At 36.5% G+C, this 15994-nt stretch overlaps 1 protein-coding gene across 3 annotated transcripts in view; it reads left to right on the top strand.

Annotated features, from left to right (window-relative positions):
• The window catches only part of LOC126416077 (influenza virus NS1A-binding protein homolog), a 101090-nt gene extending 85438 nt beyond the window's left edge, over positions 1 to 15652 (top strand). For all 3 annotated transcript variants that reach the window (XM_050083558.1, XM_050083560.1, XM_050083559.1), the window contains exons 8-13: positions 738 to 959; positions 1189 to 1434; positions 5381 to 5506; positions 10112 to 10285; positions 10395 to 10565; positions 13579 to 15652. In XM_050083558.1, the coding sequence (XP_049939515.1) occupies positions 738 to 959; positions 1189 to 1434; positions 5381 to 5506; positions 10112 to 10285; positions 10395 to 10565; positions 13579 to 13859 (1220 nt within the window). In that variant the 3' untranslated portion in view covers positions 13860 to 15652. The remainder of the gene's footprint in view (positions 1 to 737; positions 960 to 1188; positions 1435 to 5380; positions 5507 to 10111; positions 10286 to 10394; positions 10566 to 13578) is intronic.
• Positions 15653 to 15994: the final 342 nt, after the last annotated feature.

Below are 15994 nucleotides of genomic sequence, written 5' to 3'. Positions count from 1 at the left end.
CCCATTCTAAGTATGAACGTTACAAATGTCACAGGTGATACAGAGCATCAAAGAAATATATCATAATGTAACATGATTGTAATCATTTTTAAATATACATAAATAAGGGAAAGGGAACCATTTGCTTTCAGTGGACTGATATGTGAAGCATATAAACACTAGTTTTAAAGCTCTTTCTCTAGTAAAAGTGTGCGCGCGCACGCGCGCGCATTCCTAGGCTGCTTTGAAACTTATTATTGAAAGCATTTACCTGGGCTGAAGGTTGTAGGGAGGTGACACGGGAGAATGCAAGGAGTAATCAGTGGGAAAGAGTCATGTTTTTAAACAGATGACTCGGCATCTGATAAACAGGATGAAATGAATGCATTGACTTAGGGCCCACCCAACTGCTTTCAATGATCCATAATGTGTAATAAATCTCACCATGGGCACAGGAATGTGCATTTGCGTGCGCGCAAATTCGACCGCCCCTCTCTTCCAACCCCTCCGGTACCTGGAATTCTCAGTTCACGGTCTCGGGTTATGTAGCAATTTTTAATATTAATAGGAATATCTTTATTTCCATCCCATGTCAGGTGATTAAATAACTGCGCTTTATGTATTAAAATATGTGTATGGTGGGACGTACACCAATAATCTGGATAAACAAGTGAAGTTTGAAGGTTAACAACACACATTGTTTTGCAGATGGCCTCATATTTATAGTGTTCACGGCTTCTGTGTAATTCTATTTTCAGAACACTCATTCCTGGCACTTGTGACACTGAATGGACAGCTGGCGACAATGTCTATTGCACTACGTCTTAATCAACCCTCCAGCCCATCTCCCGTGAACACTCCAGTGCCAAGTAGACCCTCCAGTGAGGAGAAGCCTGATTTGTATTGTGTAATGGCCAATATGAGTTCAGTGAAGTGTGCTGTTGGCTGTGCAAATCTTGACAACAAGCTACTTGTTTGTGGTAAGTAACATGTGTACAGCACACTTATATGAAAGCTGCATTTTAAGTTTTTGCAAACGAATACTTAATGGTGTTATTAAAAAGTGACATAATTACCATTTTAAAATTTGTTACTTTAATTCTTAAAACAATGGAGTAACCAACCAGTTATTTGCTGGAATAATTGCATGTATGTTTCATGATACTTCTTGTGTTCCTTGTTCATAAATCTGAGTTTATTATTTTGTAGGTGGATATGATCGTGCAGAGTGTTTGAAATGTGTTGAGTCCTATGATCCAAGCACCAATCTGTGGATTACCTTGGCTCCTATGAAGGAAGCAAGAGGCCGCTTTGGTATTGCTGTTGTTAATGGCAAAGCCTTTGCTGTTGGTGGAAGCAATGGTTCAACTGAACTTGCAACAGTTGAGGTGTACAATGCAGAACACCACAAGTGGTCCCAAGTTACTTCACTCCCACTAGCACGCTGCAATACAGGCATGTGTCCGTTTGTATATTTTTATCTATATTAACAGTGCTTAGATATCTGTCTCTTGTTCTGTCAATGATATAATTTTGTGGCTATTTCTGTGTGTTTTAGTATGAAATAATGACTTCGTTATATAATGTAGCAAATTTGGTAGAACATATGATCATACTGTGCTCACTCAGTTCTTGGAAATTTTCGTTGTCAGAGTAAAAATTTATTTCCACTGCTTTGAAAAGTATCATAAGTGTAAACTGTGTCTCGGAGAGTGAGGATATTTTTCTGTTGATGCAAAACCATACTTTCAGAGTGGGTATTAATGCCATATAGGGAAACATCTTTTTAGTCAAAAGATAACAAAGGAATACTTGCATGGCTGTTACTTGTTGTGTAAGCCGTGGTTGAATTTTACAGCCACTCATTACGAGAATCGAGCTGTCATCTGGCTTCAGGCATCAGGCAGAAAACAGGTAGCCAAAAGCACATTCATTCATGTCACAGTAGTAAATTTGAAGCTGTTGATGTTGAAAAGACCAGGAAACTAACTGCCAGGAATACAGTTTGGCAGTTGGTGATACCTGAGTTTGTGAGAGAATATTTCGTGTGAATGTTTCAGTATGATTCAGTAGTTCTGTATCAAATATTCTGTTATCTGCTTAAAATGTTTTGTTACATGACAGTGTGCATAGAGCGCCTCTCCAGAATTTTCTCTTAATCCATAAACAATATGTGACTAAATGTCTTTTCTTACAAATTATTATTGACAAATGTGACAACTGTAGCACTGATACCAATACAGATTTACGAAGTCCATTTAAAAGTTTAAACTGCAAACAAGTGCAATAAGAGCTATGTTATATATTGAAGGCTGGGGATTTTATGAAAATAATTCCATCAAACACTAGGAAAGGTCAGAGGGTGAAAGGGTAAAGTTTTACAGACCCAATACAAACATAAGCAATCTGAATACTGGAAAAGGGTATATTTGTCTTCATGCTAGGTTGATTCTTACATATTTCAGGGACAAGAACCTTACAAAAAGATAATTTGATCCTTCTTTCAGTTGTTTGGGAAAAAAAGCAATTTTGCCTTTTATTCTGTTTTTCACTCTTCGTTAAAAATCCTCAGGAAAAAATCCTATGTATTCCAGCAGATCTCTCATGTTAAATTAGTTTTGACCCTTTATTGGAAAGATAACACTTAATGAAAAGTGAAGATGGTTTCAGTTGGGTAATGTCTTCCTTTGTTGTTGCCAGACATTGCTCTATTGTTCTGCCTCAACCACATAATGCTGAAAATAACACCTTTTCGTTAAAATACTACTGCCATCTGTAATAAGACCAATGCTGCTATCAGAGACTTACAGGTTTGTTCTGAATTTTACCACATGGTTCTGAGCTTTTTGTACAATGCTCCTATGTTTTGAATTGCCTGTTCAGTGCAGTCATTCCACTGATTTGTTCAGACGTACTCTAGTTTCTAGCTTTCTCAGTAGCTTGTTTTGAAAAAATAATTTTGTTAAACTACTTTATTATAGGTAGTACAATGATGGACTGTCCCTTTATCTGCTTGTGAAGTTGCCATTTTTAGATAATACTCTTACTTGATTAGGCAAATGCAAAGATTTAATTGTTCCAATTTTTATAAAGAAAAATTAATAAATGATCATGACTCACATTATGCAGTAAATTCTCGTCCAATCCTTGTCTTCATTTGATTTATACATTTTTTGTTTTGTCTCTTCTGACAGGTTTGTTTAGGGATTCAAAACATCCAAGGTGTTCACTCCGCATTGGAATGAATACCATGTGGTTGTTAGTGGACAAAGAATAAGGCAAGCAATGTTAGCTAGTTTAGACACAAATGAATATATATATGTGGGTGGTGGTGGGGGTGACAGGAGGAAACACAATGGCTTTGGGAGTTTCAGTTAGCATTTACTAAGAATGCTATAACAGTATTGCAAAATGCAACTGTATGTACAGAATTTTGCTGGAGTAGGATGTGGGAAATTATTTCCCTGTACAACCAGAAATGACAAATTGAAACATGAAAGGGACTAAATAACACTGCATATTCTGGACATTTCAAATAAGGATAAGTATTTTCAGCATACTTAGAACAGCATTTGCTGTTGAAAATTTCAACAAGATTTTTGAGATTCCAAAAAAGAAGAGAGGTTACATATGCACACATAGACTAAGGAAAAACGACCCCCCACCCGTGTCCCAGAGCTTTTATTGCAGTTATTTGCTCGTTGCTGTTAATAATTACATATGAAGAATGATTGTAAACCAATGGCTGTGAAAAGAGAGACTGTGTGAGCTGTAAATTACTATACCCCTTTGTATGCTGAAAAATGTGTGTTTGCACATGCTGTTGTGGTGGTATGAACTTCAGGGGTGAATATTATTTTAGATTAGACTTTTCTTTGAAGCATTGTTTTAAAATCTGTTAACAATGCTATCAGGAGCATTTTCCAAAGACTTGCATATGAGGTATGAGAACTCTGTTTTCAGATGAGTTAAGAGAGTGCAGCCGTGATTCTCTATTGTAACCCCATTAGGAAGGTAAGAAGTGGCACAGACGCTCAGAAGTGCTGCCAGAGCTCTTCATTGTTTGAAAGGTTAAACACCTAGTATGAATCACTCAAAACTGTGTATATTACATATATTCTTTAGGTGGCCATTGGCAGACCAAATTACTGCAGGTAACTACCAGATTATCCGTTAATACTGTAATGGCACATTTAGTGTCTTCGTGGATTGTGAATGTAAACTTTAGTTTCTAGGCCTGCCTCTTGGTTTGTCAGCGGTCCCTGTTGTCGCTTCAGCGGGCTTGCGAAGGTAGTATAACTTTGTACGTTTGAGCTGTGTGATGGACTCGCTGCTATTAAAACACGTGTTTTCCTATTTACTTTACAGCTTATGTAATGCACCGGCCAGCAGTGCAGTGGGCCGGAGCTTGACGGAGGAATCGTGCAGCACTTAAAAAACCCTGATAAAAGGGATTAAACTTGAAAGAATTAGTGGCATCATAGTCGCACTACACGAGGAGGCTAACATTTTAGAAACTGCCAGGAGAATAGTGACATGGTGTTGGTTGACTTTAATGTGTTCACAGTGTCAACTGTAATAGGTTAACTTACTAGTTTCGTTCATGTACATACTGACTCTTCAGCACACCATGTTGCACAGTTTTTGGCTCGGGCATTTCTTTTTTAGTGTTGCTCTCTCGTTGCAGTGCTTCTGTAGCCACGTAAAGAAAAAAACATGCAAAACTTTTGACAGCAGTACCTCGGTAAGTGGAAAATTTATATGAAACATAACTAGTGTATCTCATTGAGAATGGTTAGTAACTTTCCAGAAATATTTTTTTACATCTTAGAGGGAAATGCTCCTGAATTAAAATCCGTTTGAAGTTATGTTTTTGTTTTCAGTTTTTATTTTATTTTGGTTTGAAGACTGGACTATACACATGTATAGTGCGCCATCTGTTTCTGGCGATATAAAGTGCATGGAACTATTGTTGACATCATTCAGCTATCATTTGATTTTCTTCTTTCAGCTGTTAACATGAATATTATTTGGAAAATAAGAAATATTTGACCCACTAGTCCTCTACAAGCATCATTTTACTTGAAAAACAAGATATGCTGTAAAACTTTTTATCATGCTAACTTGAATTTTTAACTTTGGAACTGATAATTCTGTTATCTATTCCTTGTGGAGCATATATCTTCCATGTAGATACTGAAAAGTAAAATATGGTTGTTTAAGGACACAAGTAGGTGTTTGCTGCAGTCAGTTGATGGATGGGGTGTAAACTGACAAATCTTTTCAGCTGTCTGCTTGTGGTATGGCAGTGACCAGAGTGCATTGAATTGCTTCAACATTTCATTGTCATTCACAGTACCACATTAAATTTCTAACTGTTGTTTTTTTCCCCCTTCTTCAGGCGTTTGCAGCTTAGGTAACAAGATTTATTGCGTGGGTGGTTGGAGTGGACAAGTGGGGATTCGACAGTGTGACGTCTATGACCCAGAGAACAATACTTGGACAAGTATTGCACCTATGCAGACAGGTGTGTAAAAAAAGAATAGTTGTAAGAATGGTGTAAAATTTTTGCTGAAAGGAAAGTGTCTCAGCAGAGCTTCAATCCAACTAAAATGAAATGACATGAAGTAACTAGAGTTCCTTTAACACATTTATGTAGGTGATGCACAAAATGATATTGTGTTAAGAGACTGACAGTTGTTCCTTAAATTCATAAAAAAGGAGTATTAAAATCATCAGTTGAATGGGGATTCAGTAATGAGACAATTACGTAGTAAAAAGAGGTATGAATGAATGGAAAGCTTATGATTAGCAATCATAGTGTCATTGTCAGCTGATTGGGAGACAAAAGTACTGGTGAACTGAGACACTGCAACAGAAGATCTGCCAGAAAATTCATGCCCAGGAAATTCATGCCAATATCTGTGTCATTGCCATGGAACTTAACACAGAGTTACAGATCTGGACACAATATCATTCGTGATGATGCAGGCTATGGAGGAGTGTCACCAATTGCGACCAGCCCAGGTATCCTATGGTCAGAAGTGTGCACAGCAACCAAATTATTATTATTATTATTATTAATTTTTTTCCGGGGAAGAGGGAGCAGCAGAGGGGGGGGGGGGGGGAGGGAGAAAAGGGGAAGTATATCCTATATTCAGACAATAGGAAATTAAAGGCCAAGGAATTTAGTGGAAAGTCATTTTGCCTATATTTTGTGCATCTCTGGATTTATATTCATGCAGTCTCAAGGGAAAGGTCAAACTGAGGCAGCTACTCACTCTGTAGCCTAACCATTAGCTGTACAAATACGCTTTCAGTTGCTGTGCCTCCATCGTATCCATCTGTGAAGTTAGTGTTTGAAAGTAGGCTATGATATGATCCACACAGTTAACTCTTTGCTGTTTTGTTAGTGGATGAAGTAATGTGTATGGCCAGGTAGTATCATTTACTTAAATTAAGCACAGATAATCATCCAGCCACATACTACACTCAGTTGATGACCTATAATGTGGTTATTAGAGTGCAGTAAATTAATACGGAGGTAACTATTACTGAAGTTCACATGTGGTAAACAAATAGTTAACACAGTTACTGATCAAAGTTCTTAAATCACTGTCCTTGAAGTCTGTCATACAAAGATGAAAGGTATTTGCACAGCAAGTATAATTTGGAAATAACTTCAGTCAGAATGATCCTACTGTCACAGTGATCATTATTGAAATTTGAACAGTCCATAATGATGATTAAGCACTCACTGTACAATTACTCACTTAAAACAGTCACTGAGTTATTGAATTAACTCTTGGGTGCAAGATCTGGATAAATTGTGGTATTTTTTTGACTGGTACTTCTACTAACTCGTCTGTGGTACACTATCCCATATTCGCGGTATAAGTCCTGATCTTTTCAAACTCTCTGCAGGTTGACTTAAAGTAGCTTCGAAAACAACTCTAGTATGAGTTTACAATAATTAGGACTGAATTCAGCTATTGTCATTTAATGGGTTTTCATAAATTACTAATTTTTATTGAATTGCACTGGTTAGTGTGCCTAAATATGGGGTTATATTTCAGCGACAGTTTTTGATGTGATGTTAGTTATTCAGGAAGTGCAAGAGTGCAGGTATTGCTAACATATTTTTGTCACTGTTGGTAAGAATATTCTCTTATTTATATATATTCTTTTTCCTAGACTTTATTGGAAGTCAGCAATTGGGTACATGTTTACATATGATCAATAACAAAATCTGAAAGTCTGATGTTTTGCAGTTAGCACAGTTTTTAGGAAAACATAACTAGATCATTAACTCCTGATAACCAGAGGAATGTGATAGATTATGTCAAGTTGGATAAGCTGTGGGTCAATATTTGAAATATTTTAGGTATTACGCACATGCCCTATAAAGGTCAGTATTGAAGAAATCACTAAATTTGAAAAATATTATTATTATTATTATTATTATTATTGAAGGGAAAGAAAACCATAAGAACTTGAACGGATCCACTTGCTTTGTTACAATCTTGTAATGTTAGTAATGTGGTTGCTTTCCATACACTCTGAATGGGGGTGCACAAGCTGAATACTGTTGCTTCGTAACAACACATGCTGCCACTGCTGCCCCCGCACTTTTGCAGATGTTAACGATATGTGTCATGTAGAAATGTCCACCATACAATGTGGCCTTAGTGCTATAAAATTTTCAGTTGTTCAGGCCATCCACAAAATATTTGCAGTGCAAGAAGTTGAAAGATAGTGGACCTAGAGGACATGAGTGGATGCAGTGATTGAGGCAGTTCAAATGGTATTGTTTCTGGAGGACATCTGAAAGGTTGTGATGTTACATGCAAAATTATTGTCAAAGCACAGCGATGATTAAAAAAAAAAATCCACAGCCATTTCACAGAGTAAATTTGAAAAAAGAAAAGAAAAAACAATGTTTCATTTATTAAGTTACTTTCCTGTGTACTTGCTGCTGTATTGCATTATAATTAGGGTAACGAAGAATAGTTTTTATGGTAAGGGCCATTTTTGGTGTTACTCTTTGTTGAATTATTTTGAAAGTACAATATTCATATTTTCTTTGTTTTTATGTTTTTGCATTGGTTTTAATGTTACATTGAAAATGAAAATATACATATCAATTATATTTATTGACATGAACACTGTCTATATTTACATTACTGGATAAAAAAAATTGCATGAAACATATTAAGTCTTCTAAATATATTCTCAGTTAAAGAGAAAATAAATGTAGAAGTTTGAATTTGAAAGCTTTTCACAAGAAAATTATTGTCATAGCTTCAAAGTTCTCCTCCGATACATTATTCCACCCAGAGGCTGTAATTGAACACAGAAAACAGACTGTTTTCAGCATAAAACAACAGACATTTACCAATTTCCATATTTCCTCCTGGCATGGAAAGTTGTTCCACAGAATTATTAAGGTATTACATTTAACTTTGAAACAGATACAACTCAGTTAAGATTCTGTGGCTATATGTATGCATGATGACTGCAGAAATACTATCGTCAGTGGCATGAGGGCAGTAAAATAATTCAGTGGTGACAAGTGAAAATTATCACCTCCAGCATAAGGAAGAAAGGCCACAGATCTATGTTCCTCTTCGTACACCTCCAGAGATGGTCCAAACTCCATAGCCCGACGAATCTGCTTCTCGGTGTATCCAACATATCATTCATGACCTACATCAAGGCACAATTTGAAAGAAAACTTTAAAGTGCAGCTACATATTTTTAAGCTATCTATGACACAGCCTGGAGATGAGGCATGATATAAAAGCTGCTGCACATAGTTCTGTGCAAAGCAATTGTTAGCCTGATTGACAATATGCTAAATGATGAACTGTTCCAGGTAGTCAATGGTATCCATCATAAGCTCCGCAAGAAAATTATAAAAGTCTATCACAGGGATCAGTCCTTGCTCCACTACTGTACGGATTGTACATTGCAGGCATGTTAAGAATAAAATCGAGAATGTTTAGCTGCACCATGACTGGGCACAAGTAAATAAGTGTATCTCATTGAACAGTAAGAATAAATCCTAACAGAAGACCTAGATGTAGTGAGAAAGTACTTTCGCAAATGGAGATGCCACCAAAACCTAAGTTTCCTACTTCTACCCAAAAAATAAACTCACTGGAAGAAAACTTAACATACAATTTGAAAACACTATGCTTCCTCACAGTAAAACAAACTTACCTGGGTAAGTAACCCTTGATAGAACTCTTGATCTGTTGGAGCATCTTAACAAAAATGGCAAAAACCTGAAAACAAAAATATTCATTCAAAAACTATGTGGCACAACCTTTAGAGCATCAGTATCAACCTTATATTGTTCTGCTTTGGGTCTTGTCAGCCGCTGAAATGTTGTGCCCCGGTTTGGCTAAACAGCCCATATCTATAAAATATGGATGTCCAACTAAAAGCAAGTAATGCCATGAGAATTATTGCTGGTGTCACCAAATCAATGCTTAAGGAATGACTATCAGTATTTAGCAACATTCCACCCCCCATGATGTATAAATGCTCTCATGAACAAGTAAAAGATTAAGTAACAAAAATCTACCAATCCATCAAGATGTCAGTCATGGGAACCTTAAACGACTCCACTGTAGATGAACATCAATAACAACAGCCAGTCATTGTATAAGAAGAATTCAACCGTACTAATGCATGGACTTGAAGATGGGCTGGACAGCAAAATAATAATAATAATAATAATAATAATAATAATAATAATAATAATGTGAAGTGTATCACCCAAAAGCTTCGGGCCTTTTGCTTCACAGGCCAAACGTGGTCAGTGCTGAACGTAATTGGAACCCAGCATGTCAGATATGCATATTTCTTTATGTAATTAGAGTAAGCAGCTGCCCCACATTTTGAATGTGAATAAACGCAGACCTTGACGTCATGGAAGAATATCCCATAAGATCATACAATGGTAGACCAGACTTCCTACTGTTGACTTAGTGGAGATGAATTATGTAAATACTCTGTATTTTTGTTTATAAGATTTTGGATTGCATATATTATGCTGTACACTTGCTGGGTTCATTCAGAAAGCCATACAATAAATGAATACTGACAGTATTCTTAATGTTTACAGGTCGGAATCAGGCTGGTGTCTGCTCGATGAATGGGCTGGTGTTTGCAGCTGGAGGTTGTGATTCCTGGAATTGCCTCAATACAGTAGAAGTTTATGATCCACAAACAAACTGTTGGCAGTTCACTACAAACATGATTACTGCTCGGCGTGGATGTGGGCTCACTGTTTTCAAAGGTGATTATTTCATAACTTGTTTTTCTCAAGAAGACTATTTTCATAACTGTGCAAATAAATGTATGTGTAAAAAGAAACCTAGCAGAATTAATTGGTGGATTTTTACCAGGCAAACTGTATGCTGTTGGTGGGTCAGATGGAACTCATTCACTATCTTCAACAGAAATTTATGACCCTGTAGAAAAGACATGGACCCCAGGACCTAGCATGACAACTCCACGTGCAAATGTTGGAGTTGCTGTCATTGGTGACAGATTGTATGCTGTTGGTGGATTTTCTGGTAAGTGTCACTTGAAAGAAGCACAATTAGAAAATATTTCAATGAACTGGAAAATAAGTGTTTTTTTGATGTAATAGAAAGTATTTCATGATCCTCACTGAAAGTCTTCCTTGTATTTCGGTTAACTGTCGTCACCTGTCTGCATTTGTTTTGGTAACCTTGTGTCCCATGTTTCTGTTGGACTTATTCTGTTGTGGTGACGAAAACAATTTGATCTTTGGTTGGTAATATTAGGTTTATTGCTGATGATGAATAATTGGCATCTTAGTGAACTATGAATTTGCAAAGAAATTTCTTACTGGGAGCAATGCATGTGGGTCATCGGCTGAGCATGGTTGTCAAACTGTTGTAATGCACAGTAAGTGTCTGTTGCACTGGCAAATGGTGGAAACTCAGTTCTGGAGTGAGAAAAATCATCTTTCTTGACAACCAAGCTTTTTGTTTCTTGAATGGATAGACAACAGTTTACAGCATATTTAATATTTGTACAAAATTTATAGTGCACTTCATATCAGAGTCGTCTTTAATTTAGCTGTGCTCATTAGTAATTACGCAATAGTTGTAGAATGCATTGCAGTTAAAACTGAATAGAATAATAAAATAAACATGCTCAATTAATTCTGGTACTGTATAGACAACTGGTACAGGGCATTATATGAAGATATGCGTGGAAAAATGGGCTAACCCTCAAATGTAAAAACTTGGAGGCCATCTGTTGTTGGGTACAGGAATTATCAAAATTGACATTGGTCTCGCACCCAAGTGTCATAGTAGGATGTAATACAACACACAGAATTTCTTGTGTTTTGCTAGATATGATTTCTGTAATGTCAAAAAAGGGGTAACCTTCTGCTACACTCCGGCTTCCGTCCAGCAGAAAGAAGCTGAATGGCTAAGTAGCAGGGTAGCAGATACTGTCATATGATACACAGACAACAGGTAATTAACTGTAATTTGAAAACATTTGGCTGCTGAGGTACATTATATTGGATTTAATAAAAGAGCAAACATGAAATATAATCCTTGTGTAATTCATCCTATTAATCACTTTCTGAACGAAGTTTTGAATGGTTGAAGTGTTCATTTGGCATATTCATTACAGAATACAAATAGTGAACATGGAGGTTGTAGAAATAGGAACCTTTGATGAAACACTGAAAAATCAGAGCAATTTATTGAAAGAGGAATCCACAGAATTGGCACAAAGAAGGGGTGGTGGTGGTGGGGGGGGGGGGGGGGAGGAGGATGAGGAGGAGGAGCACTACTGTGAATTTGGGGAAGATCTCATGATGGTGTTTCTTGATGCAGAAAACTCATTTGATAGTGCCTGTATAAGAAAGGTCTGGGAAACACTAGGAAAGAAGGAAGTGGAAAGAGAGACAAGTACAGTGGATGATATTTACTGTGGAAGCCTAAGTTGGGTGAAGATGGGAAATGAATGGACAGATTGGTTCCAGAAAAAAAAGTGGTGTGAAACAGGACAGTGCACTATCGCCTCTCCTTTTGGTTGTGGTTTTGGATGAGATAATGACAAAGGTGGTGGAAAAAGCTGAAGAAGACAAGCAACGGTGTTCGAAAATGACTTGGTGATCTAGGTAAACAGGAAGGAGGGGGTCAGGAACAGCTGGATGTTTGGGGAAAGAACTGACAGTCAGTATGTAATAAAATTTAGTATGAACAAACATGAGATCCTCGCTACAACTAGAAAGAAAGATAGACTAACTAGTGGAACAAGGATTAGAGATGAAATACTGAAGAAGGTGCAAATTATCAAGTTCATGGGAAGTGTGATAAAAGAAAATGGAAGAGATGAGACGAGATCAGTGAATATGGCACACAGGCAGAAGCATTCCTGTGAAGTGCTGCGAGCCTGGTTTGGAACAGACACTTCACACAAAAAAGGAAAACATGATCTATAGAAGTTACTACATCACAGTACTGACTTGTGCATATGGAACATTGGTAATGAAGCAAAGGGTTGTAAGTAGATTAGACATGTGAGATGAACTATCTCAGAAGTAGGATAGGAGCAACAAGTAGATATAGGTTGAGGAATGGAAGGATAAGGGAAATAGTGAAAGAGGATCCCTTGCAGACCAAGATAGAAACTTCAAGGCTAAGATGGTATGGGCACTTACAGAATGGAAGAAACGAGGATTCCCAAGAAGGTGCACAAAATGTAGATGTGAAGGAAACGACAAAGAGGAAGTTCAGGGAATAGGATGTCTTAAAGGTGTGGATGAATGTGTTGAAAAAGAGGCTAGGATTGAACCAGAGTGAACACAGAAAGATAGTGAGAAAAAGAGACTAAGTGGCACGGCTTATGTTCCAGACAGACTCAGCCTGGGGCTAGAAATGTGACGGGCTTAATAAGCAAAAAAGGCAGTGAACATAAAAATTGACGTACACCTTTCCTTTCTGTTCATTTTATTTCTCTTTGTATGATTTTACCAAAATGTAAACATTCAATAAATGGCGTAAGTTCAGAATATTGTAATAACTTTTTAGAGTTGCTTTGAAACGGCTAGTAATTTTGATTAGTTAGAATAGTTAAAATTAATTTAATTTTTTCCAAAGGAGCCTTTTAAAAGAAGTCAGCTGAATTGAAAAGTCCTCAATTCATCCTTCTGATAGTTTTCTGTAGGAAATAAATATTAAATCTTTGAACTGCCTCTAATATTTTTGATTGCAACCTAAATGCTACAGTAGGCTCCAATAAACTATATTAGAATAGTAATCAGTTGTCATGAATATATATCCACTTGACATGCCAAGCTTTCAGTGTCTTGTTTGTGACTCATTTAGGGAAGATACACATTTGTCACTAGTTTACAACAAAATGCAAACACATTGAGTTTCAGAGCTTATTGTTGAGACATACATTCAAATGTGAATCAGTTCATTCAATGAGCAATGGAAATACGGTCAATTTTGTTAGGAATATGAGAAAAAGAAAACTTTGAGCTCTTATACTATCTCATAGTTATTTACAGAATGTTTTGTTATGTTTCAGGGAAGACATTCCTAAACAGCATTGAATACCTGGATGCTACAACTGATGAATGGACAACATTTGTGCCGAAGGTACTTCCTGTGGAAGAGACGATCCTCCAGGATCATGAGGAGCATCTGACACAGAATGGAGTAAACTGTGATAAAAGCAATCAGCAGTCTTTGGACAATGACAGTGAAAATGAGAAAGTACAAGACGATTTAAAGAATAAATCTGAAATCATCCAAAATGGTGTTAAAGAAAGCTTGAGCCAAGGGTCAGTTACAGCAGTAGGAAGTTAAGGAAGTTGACTCTCTGAAGCAGCTCTGTACTGAAATGAGTCATAAGTATTAGTCTTATTTAATGACAGTAAATTGTTTTGATTCTTTGAGTGGCAAGTTTTGACCATGGAATTCCATGTTACAGAGCATGTGCTTCAGAAGTGAAGTTACCTTAAGCTGTGACTGAAATGTGAAGAACAATGGAAAATTTTTGAAGACACTGGCATTTCTTTCTTATTTATGCCTGGTGATATGATCTCTGAGGTTTTATTCCCCTTGCCATTACAAATTAGTTCAGACTGTGATGTGAAATTGCATTTAAAAAGGAAGTTAATTTTTTGATTTGGGACTTTCTGAAATTAATCTGTTGTATGGTGCCACCTACATTTTCAGACTCAAAATTCTACCTCTGGCACCAGAAATACAGGAAGTTTCCTACAACTAAAAAGACTACCTCTGGCACCAGAAATACAGGAAGTTTCCTACAACTAAAAAGACTACAGTAAAAAAATCTGTTATTTTATGTTACTTCATATCCTTTGAGATGAAATAGGCTTGAGACAGAACTGATAGACATAGAGAGAGAGAGAGAGAGAGAGAGAGAGAGAGAGAGAGAGAGAGAGAGAGAGGGGGGGGGGGGTTGATTATGTGATGATATAAATCATATGTGGTAGGCAGTATGAGTGGAACTCTGAGGGGGGGAAATAAGATTTGTATGACATATTCATATGTTACACAACTGTTGCATTTCATATTACTTACCTTAATTTTAGTAGACAACTCTCATAACAAAAATTCTATTGTGATAGACATGTAGATTCATAAATGTTAATATTGTATCTCATGTTCTTGCCTGCTAGCGCTGTTTTTATATAAAAAGGAAAAAGTGTTTAATCATTACCTAATTTTGAAACAATGTTCAAAAATGCAAAGCCCTGTCCTTAACATACAGAAACATAGTATTACTCATTTATTTGAAAAGGTCATGTGAAAGATCTTAGTAGTTTAAAATGAGCCTTCAACTTTATTTGTATCTTACGTATGCAGATGGATTGAAACTCCAAAAATTTTAATTGTTTCATAATATATTCGTAGGAAATAATGAAAAGCTGTTTCTCACTAATGACACGTAGTACAAACAAAAAATCTGCAAGAAGTGTGAAGCAGAGTAATAACTGAGTGTTGATCAATCATTATTTTTACCTATGAATGTAATTTCTTTTATTTTTAAATATTCTTGTTCCATGGTGGGGTGTGGAATAGACCAGACTAAAACTGTTCAGTTATTCACATCTGTTACAATTACTTTTGTCAATTGTATGTACGAGATGGAATAACCAAAATCTTGTGCTTTGAGCATCACTGTTACAAACCAGTGTGAAAAATAAGAATGGTTTTCTAATTGTGTAAAAGATGGGGTTAATTCTTAAAGATCTATTTTATATAAATTTCCTTAAACTGTTCAGATGTAAATTGACCAAGCATCCTGTGTTTTTTGTTGAATGGGTTCTTATGGGGGCAAAAAGTGACTGAAAGAAACTTAATTTTATCATTAAATGATCATGCCAATTTCATAATAAATGAACTTTTATAACAAAAATCTATAATGGTTGAAAGATGTGAAAACCTTTGATATCTGAAAACAATTTATTTTTGTAATTGTTTACATGTTCATTATCACACCTCAATCAGGAATCTCATGCATATGTAACTACATATACACCACAAATTTGGAAGACAATCTTCCTACCAGATATTTATGTATCATGAATACTGAAATAAATCTCCACAGAATCAACTTAAGAGTGTTGGAATTCTTGTTAATTTTTATTTTGCTTTGTGTTTGCTGGACTTTCAGCTGTTTCGCATAAATTCAGAGGGCAGCTATGCGCATAAAAAAAAAATGTCGATGATGAACCATGTGCCAACCAGTGGTGAGTCGGTGTGTGTGGCATGGCAGTGGGATTGAAAAACTTTTCAGATGGGTCTTGAACTGATCAGGGGATTCCAAAGAGAAGCAGTCAGGTTTGAAAATAACAACCTGCCATGGACAAATGGCAACTTGAGTCTGTTTGTCTGAACCTGTGCATGAACACTGTAGTCAAGAGCTTGAGCTGCTGTTCAGTTGTGCATTTGCTGCTCATTATTGAGCTAAA

This window comes from Schistocerca serialis, chromosome 8 (genome assembly GCF_023864345.2).
Source record: "Schistocerca serialis cubense isolate TAMUIC-IGC-003099 chromosome 8, iqSchSeri2.2, whole genome shotgun sequence".
Classification (NCBI taxonomy): domain Eukaryota; kingdom Metazoa; phylum Arthropoda; class Insecta; order Orthoptera; family Acrididae; genus Schistocerca; species Schistocerca serialis.
Note: the sequence above shows the minus strand (reverse complement) of the source record. Positions and strands in the feature narration are given on the sequence as shown.